At 42.2% G+C, this 14310-nt stretch overlaps 1 protein-coding gene across 2 annotated transcripts in view; it reads right to left on the bottom strand.

The window, feature by feature from the left end:
• Window positions 1-13826, bottom strand: part of mxi1 (max interactor 1, dimerization protein) — a 32838-nt gene extending 19012 nt beyond the window's left edge. The window contains exons 1-3 of one of the 2 annotated variants that reach the window (XM_074692970.1): window positions 13450-13826; window positions 10890-10992; window positions 6710-6739 (exon numbers count right to left, since the gene is read on the bottom strand). In XM_074692970.1, the coding sequence (XP_074549071.1) occupies window positions 6710-6739; window positions 10890-10992; window positions 13450-13678 (362 nt within the window). In that variant the 5' untranslated portion in view covers window positions 13679-13826. Of the gene's footprint in view, window positions 1-6709; window positions 6740-10889; window positions 10993-11245; window positions 11742-13449 lie in introns of those variants that run through there. The other variant, XM_074692977.1, reaches the window with a different exon arrangement.
• Between the last annotated feature and the right edge of the window lie 484 nt (window positions 13827-14310).

Here is a 14310-nt window from a genome sequence, read left to right as displayed (position 1 = left end):
CACTGTACATCAGTCACACCACCTTGAAGTGAAACTCGCCAAGCTGCCAATCCACTATCTTTGGCAAAAGTGTCAGATCATGTGACCAAACTGTACAAATCCCAATCCACCTGTCACGTCCAATAATTTTGGGAGCATTATTTCTGTCAGCAAAGTGATTCCGCAAAACAACCAACTTGAACTTGGGGCATAGTGATTAAGTCAGTGCATTACAAACCCCTGTTTCCCCAGGACTCCATCTGTTCAGCTCTTCCTCTATTCATCCAACCTTTCTCAACCCTGAATCCTTCCCAGTGCAGCACCACTTGATGTCTCTGACCCACCCTAAACCCTCACGTTCCCCGCTGGCCCTGTGTGACTCTGGAAGTGAGGGCAGAGGCTTTGGATTAAAACTCCAATATGGCTTGGCTCCTAAAAATGTGCCTATAGTGTAAAGCCCGGGAGAGCCAGCCAGATGTTGGCATGGGGTGCAGAAGGAAGAGAGAGGGAGGGGCTGTCCCATCAGACCATGTCCTCTTTTCAGCTTTGGATGTGTTTTTTAAAACATCCAAAAACTGGGTGGGGCAGCGGTGTAATCCAAATAATCTAAATCAGCCTAAATGAACAGACACTCAAGCATCTGAACATACAGAGACACACTCCTGCTTCCTCACTCAGCATGTTAGGCTCACTCACTAAGTCACTTGCCCCAGTTGGCACACTGTCTCACCCAGGTTCAGGTCTCAACACAAAAAGGCGAATCATGAAATTCTGTGTGCGCCCTGAATTATAGAGCATGTGAAGCCGATGTTGCCACTCTATGAGGAGGGGACTTGTCTTTAGTTCACAGCGCTCATTGGTGTAAAGCAAACCTCGATGATTGGTCAGAAGGCTGTGGTATTTTCCCCTTTTCCCCAGCTGTACGGCTAAAAATAGAAGTGGTAGTGAGATTTAGTCTAATTGAGTCTGTCTTGTGTATACAACAAGCATCCTATTTTCTCTCTTTCTTTCTTCATCCCTCCTTCCTCAAGGTGCAGATTAAGTTAGCTTGGCTGCTCACGTGACACGCTGCAGGAAGCAGCAAGGAGAGGAGGCGCATTTTTTCCTGGAACACTATGTAAGCACAACCTCATTCGTTTGGTCCAAAGTGGGCTTATCAACCTTCCGAACATGTCTTTAATAGCAGAGGCTTGATAACACGTTCTGAGGACAAAGCGCACACAAAGCAGAACATGAGAGAACATGGAACATACAGTCTCTTTCAGGTTGGTTACTCTGAAGAAATTTGGGAACAGTGATATCACTGAAATTGTTCCTATTTCTGTCATTCAAAATGAAAGCAGCCTGGATGTCCCACTCAAGCTTGCTGACTAAGCCCATATGTTCATTTGGCCTTGTTCCGTTTGATTACACCGTCCTCCCACAGAATTCTGTTTATATGCACTTTTCCAGGATGAGGGCACAACAAAAAGACACCAACACAAGTCAAGGGGTCAGAAAAGAGAGACTAGACTGGAGTGATGGGTAAGCCTTCAAGTGCAGACATCTGATCCCCTGTGTGGTGCCGTTTTACACCCGTCTACACAACATCTGTGTGGAGATGCACCCTGAGGATTAAGAGGCATAAAATGGTGACCTCTGTTTCTACATTTCCCCCTACAATCTAACAGGAAGCCAGTCGAGATGCCAGTCCATAGAGGTGTGAAAAATGGCTTTGTATCAAGCTCAGCTCTTTACACAAGGAGGCTGTGCTGGGCTTGTTTGAACTGGATGCCAACATAGAAAAAGGTCTTACTTTCTCTTACCTTCCTCTTTCCTTATCTACTGTTTTTTTGTCTTTCTTTCTCTCTGTGCTTTTTTGTCTCAAATTGGCTCTTAAGGTTGTTACAATCAGGCCTACTTGATCAACATTGGTTGTCTGAAGGGCTGTAGATTTTCCATTTCTTTTCATAGACATGTGCCTCTCTTCATAAAGCACAAGTCTGGCCTTCAGACAGTGCCCATCCACAAAAAGTCTCTATAAGAACCGGACAACTCTGTTACAGGAGGCACCGACGAAGAGGAAAAGTGATTCAATCCTCATCAACCTCTTAAGTAAAAAAATATATTTTTGTGTTTCCTTTTCTGTGAGGTGAAGCATAGTCAAACACTTTGAAGTCTTGATCATGGCCAGAAACCTGATATTCTGATAGGTAGAACAGTACGTTTTAAGTCCCAAACATAGTTTGTCACCTCCTGACTGTTTGCGGTTGCTGTCCCTGGCCGACACTGGCTCACGTCCTACAGAGTTAATCAGGAGTCGGAAATGCTCGCTGCATTCATGCTGACACACTGGGAGTTTTGATCAGGCTTGCGTGCTGCTTGAGGCTTCCCTTAGTCAGGTGTGTTTAACCTATCCCTCATCTCATCCCATCAGCCTGCCAATTACATCCTCGTCCTCTGACATCGTTGTTAGCTAAGCCAAAGTCAAGCTACGCTATTAAGGACTAGCACCGGCTGGCTTTGGGGGGGTGGGGTGGAGGGGGGCAGTGCCCCAGCACGTGTGCATGTTCTAGCTGGGCTCACTAGACCAAAGATCAAGTCCCTTAAGCTGCTTTTCTGAGCCAAGAAAAGCTTACAAGTCGTCACGTTGGTCAGAACAAATGGTCCCAGTTTTGGGTCCTGCAGCGAAGCCAGGGAATAGGCTGCACTCACTGGAAAGACAAAAGAAAAGACCGGTAACGCAGTTCCTCCTTTTTCTTGGACCATAAGTGTAGCAAAAAAAAAAAAAAAAGGAACAGAGCTCTGAACTGTGTTCGGGGCTGGGGCAATGTTAGTACAGCCCAATAGTCAGAGAGAAGTGACCCACGAGAAGGACTTCATATGTACTGTTCAAAAACGTGACATCTATTCTACTGATTATCAGAGGAGTCCAGTAGGAGAGGTAACCTCTTAAACCCTATGTTGAAGCTCTTATACTACAATTTCAAACACAAGTGTATAAAGACAAAAACACTGAGAGATGTGAGCAGCCACGTCAATCCAAAATTGATCGCTAATGGGGCATGAACTGTGTTTTCCATTTAACATACCACTGAGCCAAAACAAATCCCAAGAGGGCAGAGCTCATTGATGCTCCTTACATGCCACCCAAGGACAACAGCCTCCTGGCTCTGACAGGCAAGACTGAACCTTTTTAATATTCCACAGGCACACACTAAAAGGTATTTGACCCACACTGTTTGCTCAACTCCCCTCGTAAAGAACCAAGTGGAAAAGCTAACATTGCTTTTCGAAAAAACAATTTACTGATGTATTACAGAGCTGGCCTCGATAAACAGTTTTAAAATGAAAAAGTCAAGGTGGAATGGGATAAGGAGTGATAAGCAACACTTCTTGTGGATGTTTTGTAGCAAGTTAAGGCCTGTTGTATTGATTTTACATAAATGGAGGTATCATCAAGGGAGAGAAAACAACAGGTTGGCTAACAACAGATTAAACTCTGGAATAGGTAAGCTGTTTGCTGTAAACACCATAACAAACAAGGACCAAACAACTAACCTGAGCTGGGGGGATTTGTTATCTATCTGTTTAACAGAAAAGGGGCTAATAGGCAGAAGGCAGTGAGATCAAAGCCAGAGAGCTGCTACTGCATTCATACACGCCTTTTACTGTTAAACCCTTCTTAGGCAGTGTAATTTAGTAGCGATGTGTGGAAGTGAAATAGGGCTGTTAGGAGGTACATGATCAAAGCAGCAGAGTCACCCCGTTATCTGGTCTCTCCACACAGTGTGAGCATCTGGAATGTGATTTTCTCCCCCCTCTCTTTTGGTCTTTTCTATTCATGTCCCATGATCTCCGCTGTCACCACGATTCTACTCATCAAAGTGATTATCAAGACCTGTGGTAGACACGCGAGGCAACTTTTCTTACCAGCCTCAGATAAACAAGTTTGATAAGTGGTGAATAAATAGCCTCAGTACGCTGGACCATAAGGAAGCTGCCTCCAGTTTGCAAGAGTTTGAAGTGTGCTAAAATGGAAAAAAAAAGAAAAGCTGCTAGTGCTGCTGTTGTAGAATCATGGTATAAGCCTGACACACTTGGGTGAACAACTATGCCTGATACATATAGCTTACAGTGGGGCATGTGCTTGAAGGGAATTGGATTAACTGCTGGCAAAAAGGGGGATTATAAACGATCCCGACTTTAAGTGTGCCTCTAAAAAGATGGATTACCATTTCAATTTTGCCCTCTTTCTTTGCTAATGGAAATTTAAAATTTAACTGCTGCAGGTTGACAGATAAGCAACACACTCACTGTGTCTGGCTCAAATTAAAAGACAAGAGAGAGGAAATAAAAACAGGGTGTTATCTGGTTCAGGTACAGTGGTATGGTACAGGACGGCCTGTTCCCAGCCCCCCTGTGTTTAGCTGTGTTCCCTTTATGAGTCTGAATGGACCCGCAAGGTGGAGCCAGGAAAGGGAGGAGGCAGAGGATGTTATTTTCAATGGGTGCAATGCTTGCGATAGGGACCTATTGAAGACAACAACAAGTGTATAAATCAATTCTGAAGTCAATTTTTAGTTTATCAAGTCTCATTTCCTGTAATTAAGTCATCTTTCATAATAGTGCAGTAACTACAAACAGTGTTGAAACAAGCCATCACTGATCCCTTCTGTTGTGCCACCTACGGGTTTTGCACAAGTCAGCTCTGATTGGAGGGATGACTGTGGGCCATAAATGGCCATAGGAACAGGCCGTACTACAAAGTGGCTGGCAGCAAGAATGTAGTAGGAGTGACGAAAACAGCCTTCACACTGTTGTAGGAACAAACATCTGAGCGTTTTTTAAAATGTATTTGTGTGGGTGGGACACTAGAGAAATGTAACCCTGCATGGGTGCCGCAGTCAGTCAGCCGACCGACCGACTGGCCTCGTGTGGCATCACATACGAGCACCAAGATGACACATCAAGTCCTCTCTAAATTTAACTCACTGGACGCCTCTCCTTCCAATGTTCCCATCCTTTTAGAAGTGGCTGCCAGAGAGAATGGTGAGAAAAACAGGCCGAGGTGATATGTAATTACGCTGAATGGATCCAGCCTCCCACATCTTTTCACCGTGCCCACACCCTCAGAGATAATGAAATGGAAGACAGGCTTCTTTTTTTCTTCCACCATAAATCCTGTGGGTCTAGTCGCTCTTATTTATGGTGTCAAAGAAACCCCTTTACAACATGACTCTTGAAGGCTGCAAAGTCACAGAGTATAAACACAAGCAAGTACCCGATGTGGGTGGTGAACTCAATCTGATAAGGGCTTCTAAGAAACCAGGGCTGGCTCCTTTCAGAAGAGATGTGGTAAACCATCACAAGCTAAGGCCTTCTGAATACCTCGCCATTCTTCACTGCAGATACGATCTCAAAAACAGAGATACAGCTCAGCATTGAACTGTGTTTGGGCTTGACAGCAACTGGCAAGACATTCTGTTGAGTAAAGGGCTGAATTTGCTGCTACATCAAAAACACATCTCTGCATCTAAATAAACACTGAACTTTTGACACAGCTCTGCCCGCATGCAGCCTAACCCGCAGCCCAAAGCTTGAACCAGACAATCAAACAGTTGCATAACCCTAAATTGGTGCAATAAGCATGTGCATGCGAGAAGAAGGGGGAAGCAAGTTAATAAAAGAGAAGGTCTTTCTCTTTATGTAAATGGGTCATCTGCAACTTTTTGTTTGAAGGGCCTGTTGAAGAGGAAGTGCCTGCTTGGTTAAAGAGGACATATCATGCTGATCCGTGATTTAATACTTACATATAAAATGATAAAGTTGAAACAAGACCTTACACCCTCTGAATTTTCAAAAAATGAGATATTGTATTTTTTCTGATATCCTAGAACGAGATTTGATGCCTCTGAAAATAGGTCATTGACATTTGGCCGCAAGATTTCGACCTTCGTGACGACACGAGGATCCTTTCTTTTTATTGGAGTAATCTGTTAAAGCAGCTCCTCCTCTGTGATGTCAGTTAGTCACACAACCGCCACCGAGGGATACACCCACCAAGAGCCGAGTATAAACGTATAAACTATACATGTTACAGTACTGGTTTGACTCACCACACTGAAGCGTCCTGAGATGATATGCGTCAAGGTGGATTTTCTTCCTCCTGAGCTGCAGAAACGTCCGGGTCTGACTCGGGGTCCAATACAAAAGGACGTATCCTACACTCTGCCATTTTATTAGTGCTATAAATGCCTTACGGTGAAGTTTTGGCAAACAGCAAACTCGCTCGGTCTGCTCCATTCAATGTGGCGATTTTGTAAATACTGCCATGCTGCAAAAACCGCCCCCTGGCTCTACCCCCTCCACCCCTCTGATAGAACTGACCAATCAGAGCACAAAGGGCTGTGATGTTGTGAGGTTACTGGAGGTCATTCTCGAAACGGAGCGTTTCAACGAGATCTTCAGAATGGCCTAAAATGAGGATATTGAGAACACTATTGTGGGGCAATGAAGGAACTAAATGACTTGTACTGAGGGCAGAAATGCTTTACAGGCATCCTAGTCTGGCATAGTGAAAAGGAGAAACGAGCATGATATGTCCGCTTTAAAAGGGCAGAACTTCTGCAGAGGAAAATTAAAGTAGTCGGAGGTGAATCTGTTCACGTGAAAGTGCAAGCTGATCATGTGTCTGTGCTTTATGGTTGTTTTGCTGAGATGTTTATTCAGAAGAAAATTGCAAACTCACCTATTTTTCTCCAGCTCATTATGTGTGGACCTGCAAAGACAAAAAACAGAAACTGTCAAATAATAGCAACTGTAGACCTAAGTATGATAGACAAGCAAATCACAGGCATAATGAAAAAGGAAATAAAGTTTATGATATTAACTATATGAGCTCAACAATCAGGGGCTGAGAGAGGCATGGGAATTACCTTGTCAAATTTGATTTAGGTGTTTATAAATCACATCCAACGTGACCACCTCCTCAAAGGGCCTGAGTCACTTGAGTCTATACACCAGTAAATGTTAACGTGACGACCAGGACTTTATGGTGGCATTATGCAGCCTCTTTCTCAATAATGCACTACACCACTCTGGGTGTGTTGAAGTGAGCGCGTGTGTGTGCATGTGCTGGTGGGCAAAACACACGCACACACACCCTGTACATGCAGCAGCCAGAGCTCAGTGCTCTGTTAATAATGTAAAGTGAATCAGCTGGTTCCTTGGAGTCTCTTTGTGTGGCAACATACTGAAGGGACATGACCAGTTCTCCTGATGCTGAAACGGCTAAGTTCCAATCCACGCACACTCAGTGCACTCCAACCCGCCTCAAGGTGCACACATTTGAGGATGATGGACTCAACCATTTATAAGGCATACATGCAGCACTTTGGTTTATTTGTGGTTACTGATACTGCAGTATGCTTTTTGCATATATTTTTCTGAGCTCAGCCAACAAAGCTGCTGAGGAAACGGGAAATATGGAGAAAACAGCAGATAAGACAGGGGGAGGAAGGAGGGACCATCTGAAGCTGTGGTTCAGTCTCTAAAAAGGACATTATTTTATCAAGTTAAATTATTCACATCAATAAAAAAAACACCATATGTCACTATTAGTCTGTTTGAATACATTACTGGTTAAGTAGTTGTGTATGCAAGAGTGGATGTTAAGCCAACTGTGGTGGAGAATTTGATTTAACATGACAGGGTCCATGACAGGTTGAGTGGCTGCTATCACAGCAAACATGGGCTCATGAGGAAGCTGGCCATTTCCTGAAAACCTGTGAGAGCCTAAGTGCTCACATGTGGGCTCTTGACAGGTTTCAACTTATATATTCTACAAAGCTGTCAGAGTCATGCACGGCAGCACTGTGCATCAGCCAGCCAGTACAACAAAAATCACACAAGCACCAAATCTGAATAAAACTCCCCATTTAACTACTTCCACCCTCAAAAACATCATTTTAAAATGAACCCACAGTTTGTTTTGTATTCCTTTGTACATCAAATGAAAGCTCACTGTTGGTTTCAAAGCAGGCTTTTATGAGTATATTTCATTAATTTCTAAAGCTGCTGGTATGACTGGTTTCTGAAATAGTTTGTGAGTCAGAGCTACAGTTTTGATACCATTTTTATTATATATATACTCCAATATAATACGCATCACTATCTCACTAGGCTCACACTGTCTGTGATGCTTGGGAACCCTCCTCCAGATCTGTAATCTCTGAGCTTGAAGCATTTTACCACAGTCACATTCAGTGAAGTGTGTAATCATACCAGGTTTTTGTCTGATTATAACTGAAGGAAAAGTGTATTTACTTCTATATTCTATCACAACCACCGGTGCACAAGTGTTTCTAGAATGACCTTCTTTTCATCTTGAAAATGACAGGGTGAAAATATGCATGATGGTTTCCAAAAATATCCAAGTCTGTATAGTCTCATACACTACAGACAGAGACAGGGAAGCTATCATCTCTTTGATCCCAAATTAGTCTGGTCAAAAGGAAAACTACCAAACTGGAATCAATCTTTTGGCAATGCTGACATATCTTACACCTTACTTTGTTCAAAGGAACTGACACAGGACTAAGGGCCACACAGGTTAAAGCTTCCTCAAATCCAAAAACTCTGCCACAGTATGACTTCTTATGCAGACAGCTCAATGTATGCATCTTTATTTTCATCACAAACTCCTTTCACTGCCCCCTAAACTAGGTATCTCTGTTGCTCAACAGCAATGCAGCATATAGATAATAAACCGGCCCCTGGCCACACAAAAAAGTCCCTCCTGTGACTGTGAATGTGTGTGCACCAATACATGTGCCTCTACATGTATATGTACAGACAGAGTGGGTCAAAGAGATAAAGCTAGCTTGCTATAAACGGTACACCACAGAGGACGGAGTCAGATAAGCCCATCACTTTAAGCCTCAACAAGCCACTGAGAAGTTAGCTTCAGTTGGCGCATGCTTCTGCCAGGCTGCAAACTGTGCTAAAGTTGTGCTATTCATTATTTTAACAGAAGAAAGACAACATGTATCAAAGTGTCCTCACAGAGTTCATAAGCGAAAGACATTTTCAGAGGTTGTGGAGTTGATTTCATTTTGACACCTTTGTGTTTGAGTTCCTCTTTGCCAGTGTAGACATACAGAACAAGGATGGGGACTCTACTGTTCTTTTTTAAAAAAAAAAACCTTTCATGGACCATATGTCAGGCTTTTGATTGTGTAGAAATTCTAATCCAAATATTGCAAGGTGGTGGACATTGCTTGCAATTTTGATGGTTCAAAAATACTTCTCATTTATGTTGGTAGTGTCATAAAATAATAAGTGAATAAAGGAAGACCCCTGAGACACAGATGTGAGCCCCACCAGTTACCCTGGCTGTTAAGGTGATATCAAAATAATGCTAGTCTGTAAATTTTTAAGAAGTGTCCTAAGGGAATGTCACTAACTGTATCCCATTATGCAGATGAGAAATAATGTCTGATGCTAAATGGTGTAACCTCAGTGAACGAATTGTGAATATGTTTTGAAAGAAAACAGAAAAAAGCACTGATGACCTTAGTGTCCTTTTTTTAGTTTTTTTCTTGTTAGTCTTTTTACTAGTGCACAGACCAATACCCTTCAGAAAACCTTAATTTTGTATAGCATCCTTCTCATATTGACCACGAAACAGTTCTAAAAGGACTCATTTAATACTCAATGAATACAGCCTTAGACCTGTTTCTGGTCATGACTGTTGCCATGCAGAACGAGGCAGCGTTTGACACTCATGATGAGTAATGCGCAGTTCCTGTTTGTGGCCCGCTCTTGCATTAATATTAAAAAGGCTCAGAGATAGAGATGGAGCATGTAAAACTTCTGTTTAATGTATGACAGTCAATGGACAGATTAATGTACTAAGAAAAATACACAATGTCAGTGGAGCTTAGACTGGGAGATTCTACCTGCTTTCTTTATTACTATATCCAATTGTATGATATCAGAGAACACTGCTCTTGACAAGGATCACAGCGTTTTTTTTAAGATACCAAGTAAATCAGGCAACTAAATAACAGATTGTTAAACACGCATCAACTGTGTGCTGTGTTGTGGAAGCTTGATGATGCATACAAAAAGAAAAAAAAACACAAGTGTTTTTCTTCACATGGAATGGCTAAATCTAAATGTAATTCAATTGAATCATTTTCTAAAAATTAAACATTAGTTGTGAAAGGCTACTGCTATTCACCTTTGGATGTCTGCAAACAACACTGGCCATAAATAGCTGCTCTTTCCCTCCTAGGGCACAAGGTAAAAGTACCACTCTCTCCCACAGTGAATAGTACATTCAAAATTGGTAAAAAATAAAAAAGACATAGACTTAAATTAAATAAAGTAGCGGCTTTTATAATTTTGCAGAGATGGTGTGAGTTTATTATCCTGGGTTCATAAGTAAGTCAAACACCGAGATGACTTGGTTTCGTTTTGAGTCTGTCACTTTTGCCACGATCCCTAACCTCAGCTACTGCAGTCCGTTTGACAATCAGCTGATGAAAAGCCAGCAGAGCCTTTGGTGCTTCCCCCTCCCCCAAGCCAACTGCACAACACAGTGGACGGTCAGACGTGTATTTTTTTCATCGAACATGTTTCTACAGTTATAGGAACTTCTTGTTTGACTCTATCTAACTTATTATGGTTAAATAGGTACTCATCTGCATTACAAGGTGGCCAACAAAGCTTTACAACTCACTTGAGAGCAAACGTTGCAATAAAAGATTAGCAAAGAGTATACAATCACATGCTGTCTGCAACACCCATTACCACAGTCTATGTAAAAGCAACGACAGTTTAATTCATCAGCTTATAACAGCAAACGCAAATACAAGCAGGATTACGTTTAACCGTGGCACAAAGCGCTAGGACAGGGTTCTTACCTGTTGTGGTTGCTGCTAAACTTCTTATTTCGAAATTTTCTTTGCCTCTGGTAGTTTGTGTTCTGGTTTGACGGAAACGTCGAAGCATATCCGTGTTCACACTCTGTTGAGGGAAAAAAAAGAGGATAACAGTTAGCTGACTTTAACAACTTATAGGTCATCACGAGAATGCAGGTAAAAATCGGTTGACAACCGTCAGCGGATAAAATTTGCTGACAGCACTGCTCCTTTTCGAGGTGTTCGCTGTAAAACAGGTATGACCGTTACCGAGAACATATTTGCACTGAGCTGTCACGACTCATCGTATCATTTAAAGAGAATTTATTGAACTTTTTTTTTTTTTTTTTTTTTTTTACCTCTTTCTCTCCTTTCTAAATATTCCGCAGCCTCCAATAACCGTTGGATATTGATAAGCTGAACAGCCGTCATTCTTCCCTGAGGCTGGCTGCCGTTAGCGTTAGCTCTCCTCTCCCCCGAAACGTTAGCAGCACCGACTGGTCGCTTTCAAATATGAGGAAGACTGTAAATCAATTATGACTTCACTAAATTATACTCTTTACAAACTACGCCGCATTGTTATTTGCTTCAGCTTCTTCGTTGGCTCATTAGCATCTTTTGTCGAAAGTGGAGGGGGAAAAAATCCTCTTTCTGAGCTGGCAGTTTACATCCAACCCGTATCTTTTCTGTTTTTAGAAAATCTCAAACACGGTACTAAAGTATTAAAACTTTTTTAGGAAACATGGTATTAAATGTTTATAAAAATTGATATAAACAATATAAAATTCCCCCGAGGAAGCCCAAAGCAAGCACAGTGCCCGCTGCTGCTCGTTTCTTCTCTCTCCTGTTTGTTTACCTAGCTGCACAGCTGAGAGGCGGGCACCTAACAGAGAAGAGGCCGGTCTGTGCGCGATGCATTCTGGGAGATAGAGTCTCGGGAAGGGCTTAGGGTAATTTGAGGAAATAACGCTCACAGACCCATAACAGTACAAAATAATTCAAATTAGGTCGGTTACTAAATTAAACAACTTAAACATTAACTTGAATTTGCTTGGTATAACGTTTGATGGTAGGAGCTGCCATCCTGGGCAACAGATGTTTAAATGGGGAACATTGGTTCTGTCAACTCTAACAGATGTCTTTGTTGTGAGTGACAGTAACACAGAATACTTGTATGTGAGGGGAAGTACAACAGAATTACATTGTGCCAATTCAATATAAACCTAGATCACGTGCCTGTTCAGGGGAATTTTATGAGCTATTTTAGCTTACAAAAAAGTAAGAGTAACAGTAGGCTACAAAAGCAGTCTACAATAACTAAGGCAATGTCATCGAGTAAGTTAAAGTGTTTCTTAGATTCTACACTGACAACATATATATACTTGCCATGAGTCATTTAGTCCTTTTATTTTTTATTTCACCTGGTTCCCCAATCTATTTTAAGAAAGTACTGCAAGTCCCATAGTTCACTGGGAACGTGGGTGTGTACTTGCTGGCTGAAGCCAGGCCCAGCAACACATGACGTCGGCAACCTTTGGGCGTATGATTGGTGAACGTTTTTGACAGACGTCAAGGGTTGAACCAGCATCTGACCAACCGCAGAGGAGCTTTGCGCCATGTGGAAGTCACTATGACACGCCCACATATAGCAGGAAGCAAACAAGCGAGAAAAGGCTCGTGCCGCGGCAATTGCTGCTGCAGATATAATTGTTAAAATTCCTCAAAAGTCCCCTGCTTTGTTTAACCTATTATGCTGTATCTTGCGCAAATCAGTCCTACACGGACTGGGACATTCCGGAGAAAGGCATAAGCAATTTATTTCTTTGAATGATGACTTGTCAAAGCGAAATGATAACCATTAGTTTGTAAATCGTGTTAAACAGTAGGCTACATTGAATAAAAATAATACCAAATGTAATTGTTCAGGGCCATAGTTCATTGCAAAATGAGAAACAGTGCGATTAGGAACCTTGTATAGAGCCTTCAAATATATTTCAGATACAAAAAGATCGGCTTTAGCAGACTCAACGATTTTACCAGGTATTAATGTGTATAATAAAAGATCTAAATTCAGATGTATTCTTTTTATCTTTGAACTTCCAGGTTTTCTCGATTGTGTTTGCGGGGGTACAATGACATCATCCTGAACTGAGTTGGAGAGCGCTGCAATGTGGCCAGATTTATCATATCACACGGGAAGCCAACCTGCACGCCCACACACCCAATGATTATGTCATATTGCCTTATCAGTGCAACAAGGGAAAATACAGAGTTTATAATTGTGCAGGCGCAAAGCGACGCACGTTTCCCATCGTGCATCATGCAGGTAAAAAGTCCAAAAATAAAGCATACAGCACAGATCCCATAAATTCTCAGAAATGATTGCAATGTTCCTAACACTCATATTAGGCTGATGCAAACATAGGCTTTCCTAAGAGCTGCCAGTGGTGCTTAGTTGAATGAACTCAGCTCTTTGTTGTCTGAGTCTGTTGACAATGAGGTCTTGTTTTCCTGAAATTCAGACGCAAATGAAAAAGATCAAACGCAGCAAGAATAAACTCACTTCCGTCCTTCCTCTCGGCGCTCTCGAGAAACCTAGCAGCCTCCAGCAAAACTTGCACATTTTTCAGAAAAGTGTTGATGTGCTCCATGTGGGAGTCTTTGGAGTTGAAGACGTCATTGAAAGGACAACCAGACATCTCGAAATCTTGCTGGTCCAAGAGAGACGCCTCGGAATCAAAAAAGAACTCCTCACTCTTCAAACTTCTCCTTTGTGTCTCACTTTTGGCCATTTTCCCTCTGAGTTTTGTGCGGCTTTCTGTTCTGGTGACGAGCTGAGCGCAGGAGACAGTGAGGCAGCTACCAGTGGATGCTGCTCTTGTCAGATGGTTCCTCTTTCCTTTTTTCTTTTTTATGAATGCGGGGTGTTTAATGTGGAGCAGTGGCCAATGTCAGTAGATGGTTGTGCATGGGAAAACCAGAGCCCGGCCCTCCTCTGTCTGAGGAGCCCGCACGGTCCTAGTGCCCGTAGGTTAGCACTTTTCATTAGACAGCCAGAAATTAACACGTTATTGTGACTTTTCAGCCACAGCTATTGCTCTACTCAAAATACTACAAAACCACACTTCTTTGAATAGAATAAAGCCATTGGTTTGGTGTTAGTGTTTTGCAGATGTAGGCTAGTGACCAGGCTTAGCAAGTAGCTTATAGCAACAGAGGTGGTGCAACTAGTAAAGATAGCTCTATAGTTTTGTAAGTATTGGCAACTTTTATTTAGACCGCCACTGTATTAACATTCAACAAAAGTAACCAACTAGTTTAAATCCTTATTTGACGTAGCCTGTCAATTTTATGATTAATTTTTAAATGTGGGACCACAATGACTGTACGGAAACTTGAAAAGTATGTTTTGATGGATTTATGT

Source organism: Halichoeres trimaculatus, unplaced genomic scaffold, assembly GCF_033239565.1.
Source record: "Halichoeres trimaculatus isolate MK-OKI-2021-1 unplaced genomic scaffold, fHalTri1.1 fHalTri1_scaffold_2, whole genome shotgun sequence".
In the NCBI taxonomy this organism is placed as follows: Eukaryota; Metazoa; Chordata; class Actinopteri; order Labriformes; family Labridae; genus Halichoeres; species Halichoeres trimaculatus.
The sequence above is the reverse complement of the archived record's forward strand: the minus strand, read 5'-3'. Positions and strand labels throughout refer to the sequence as shown.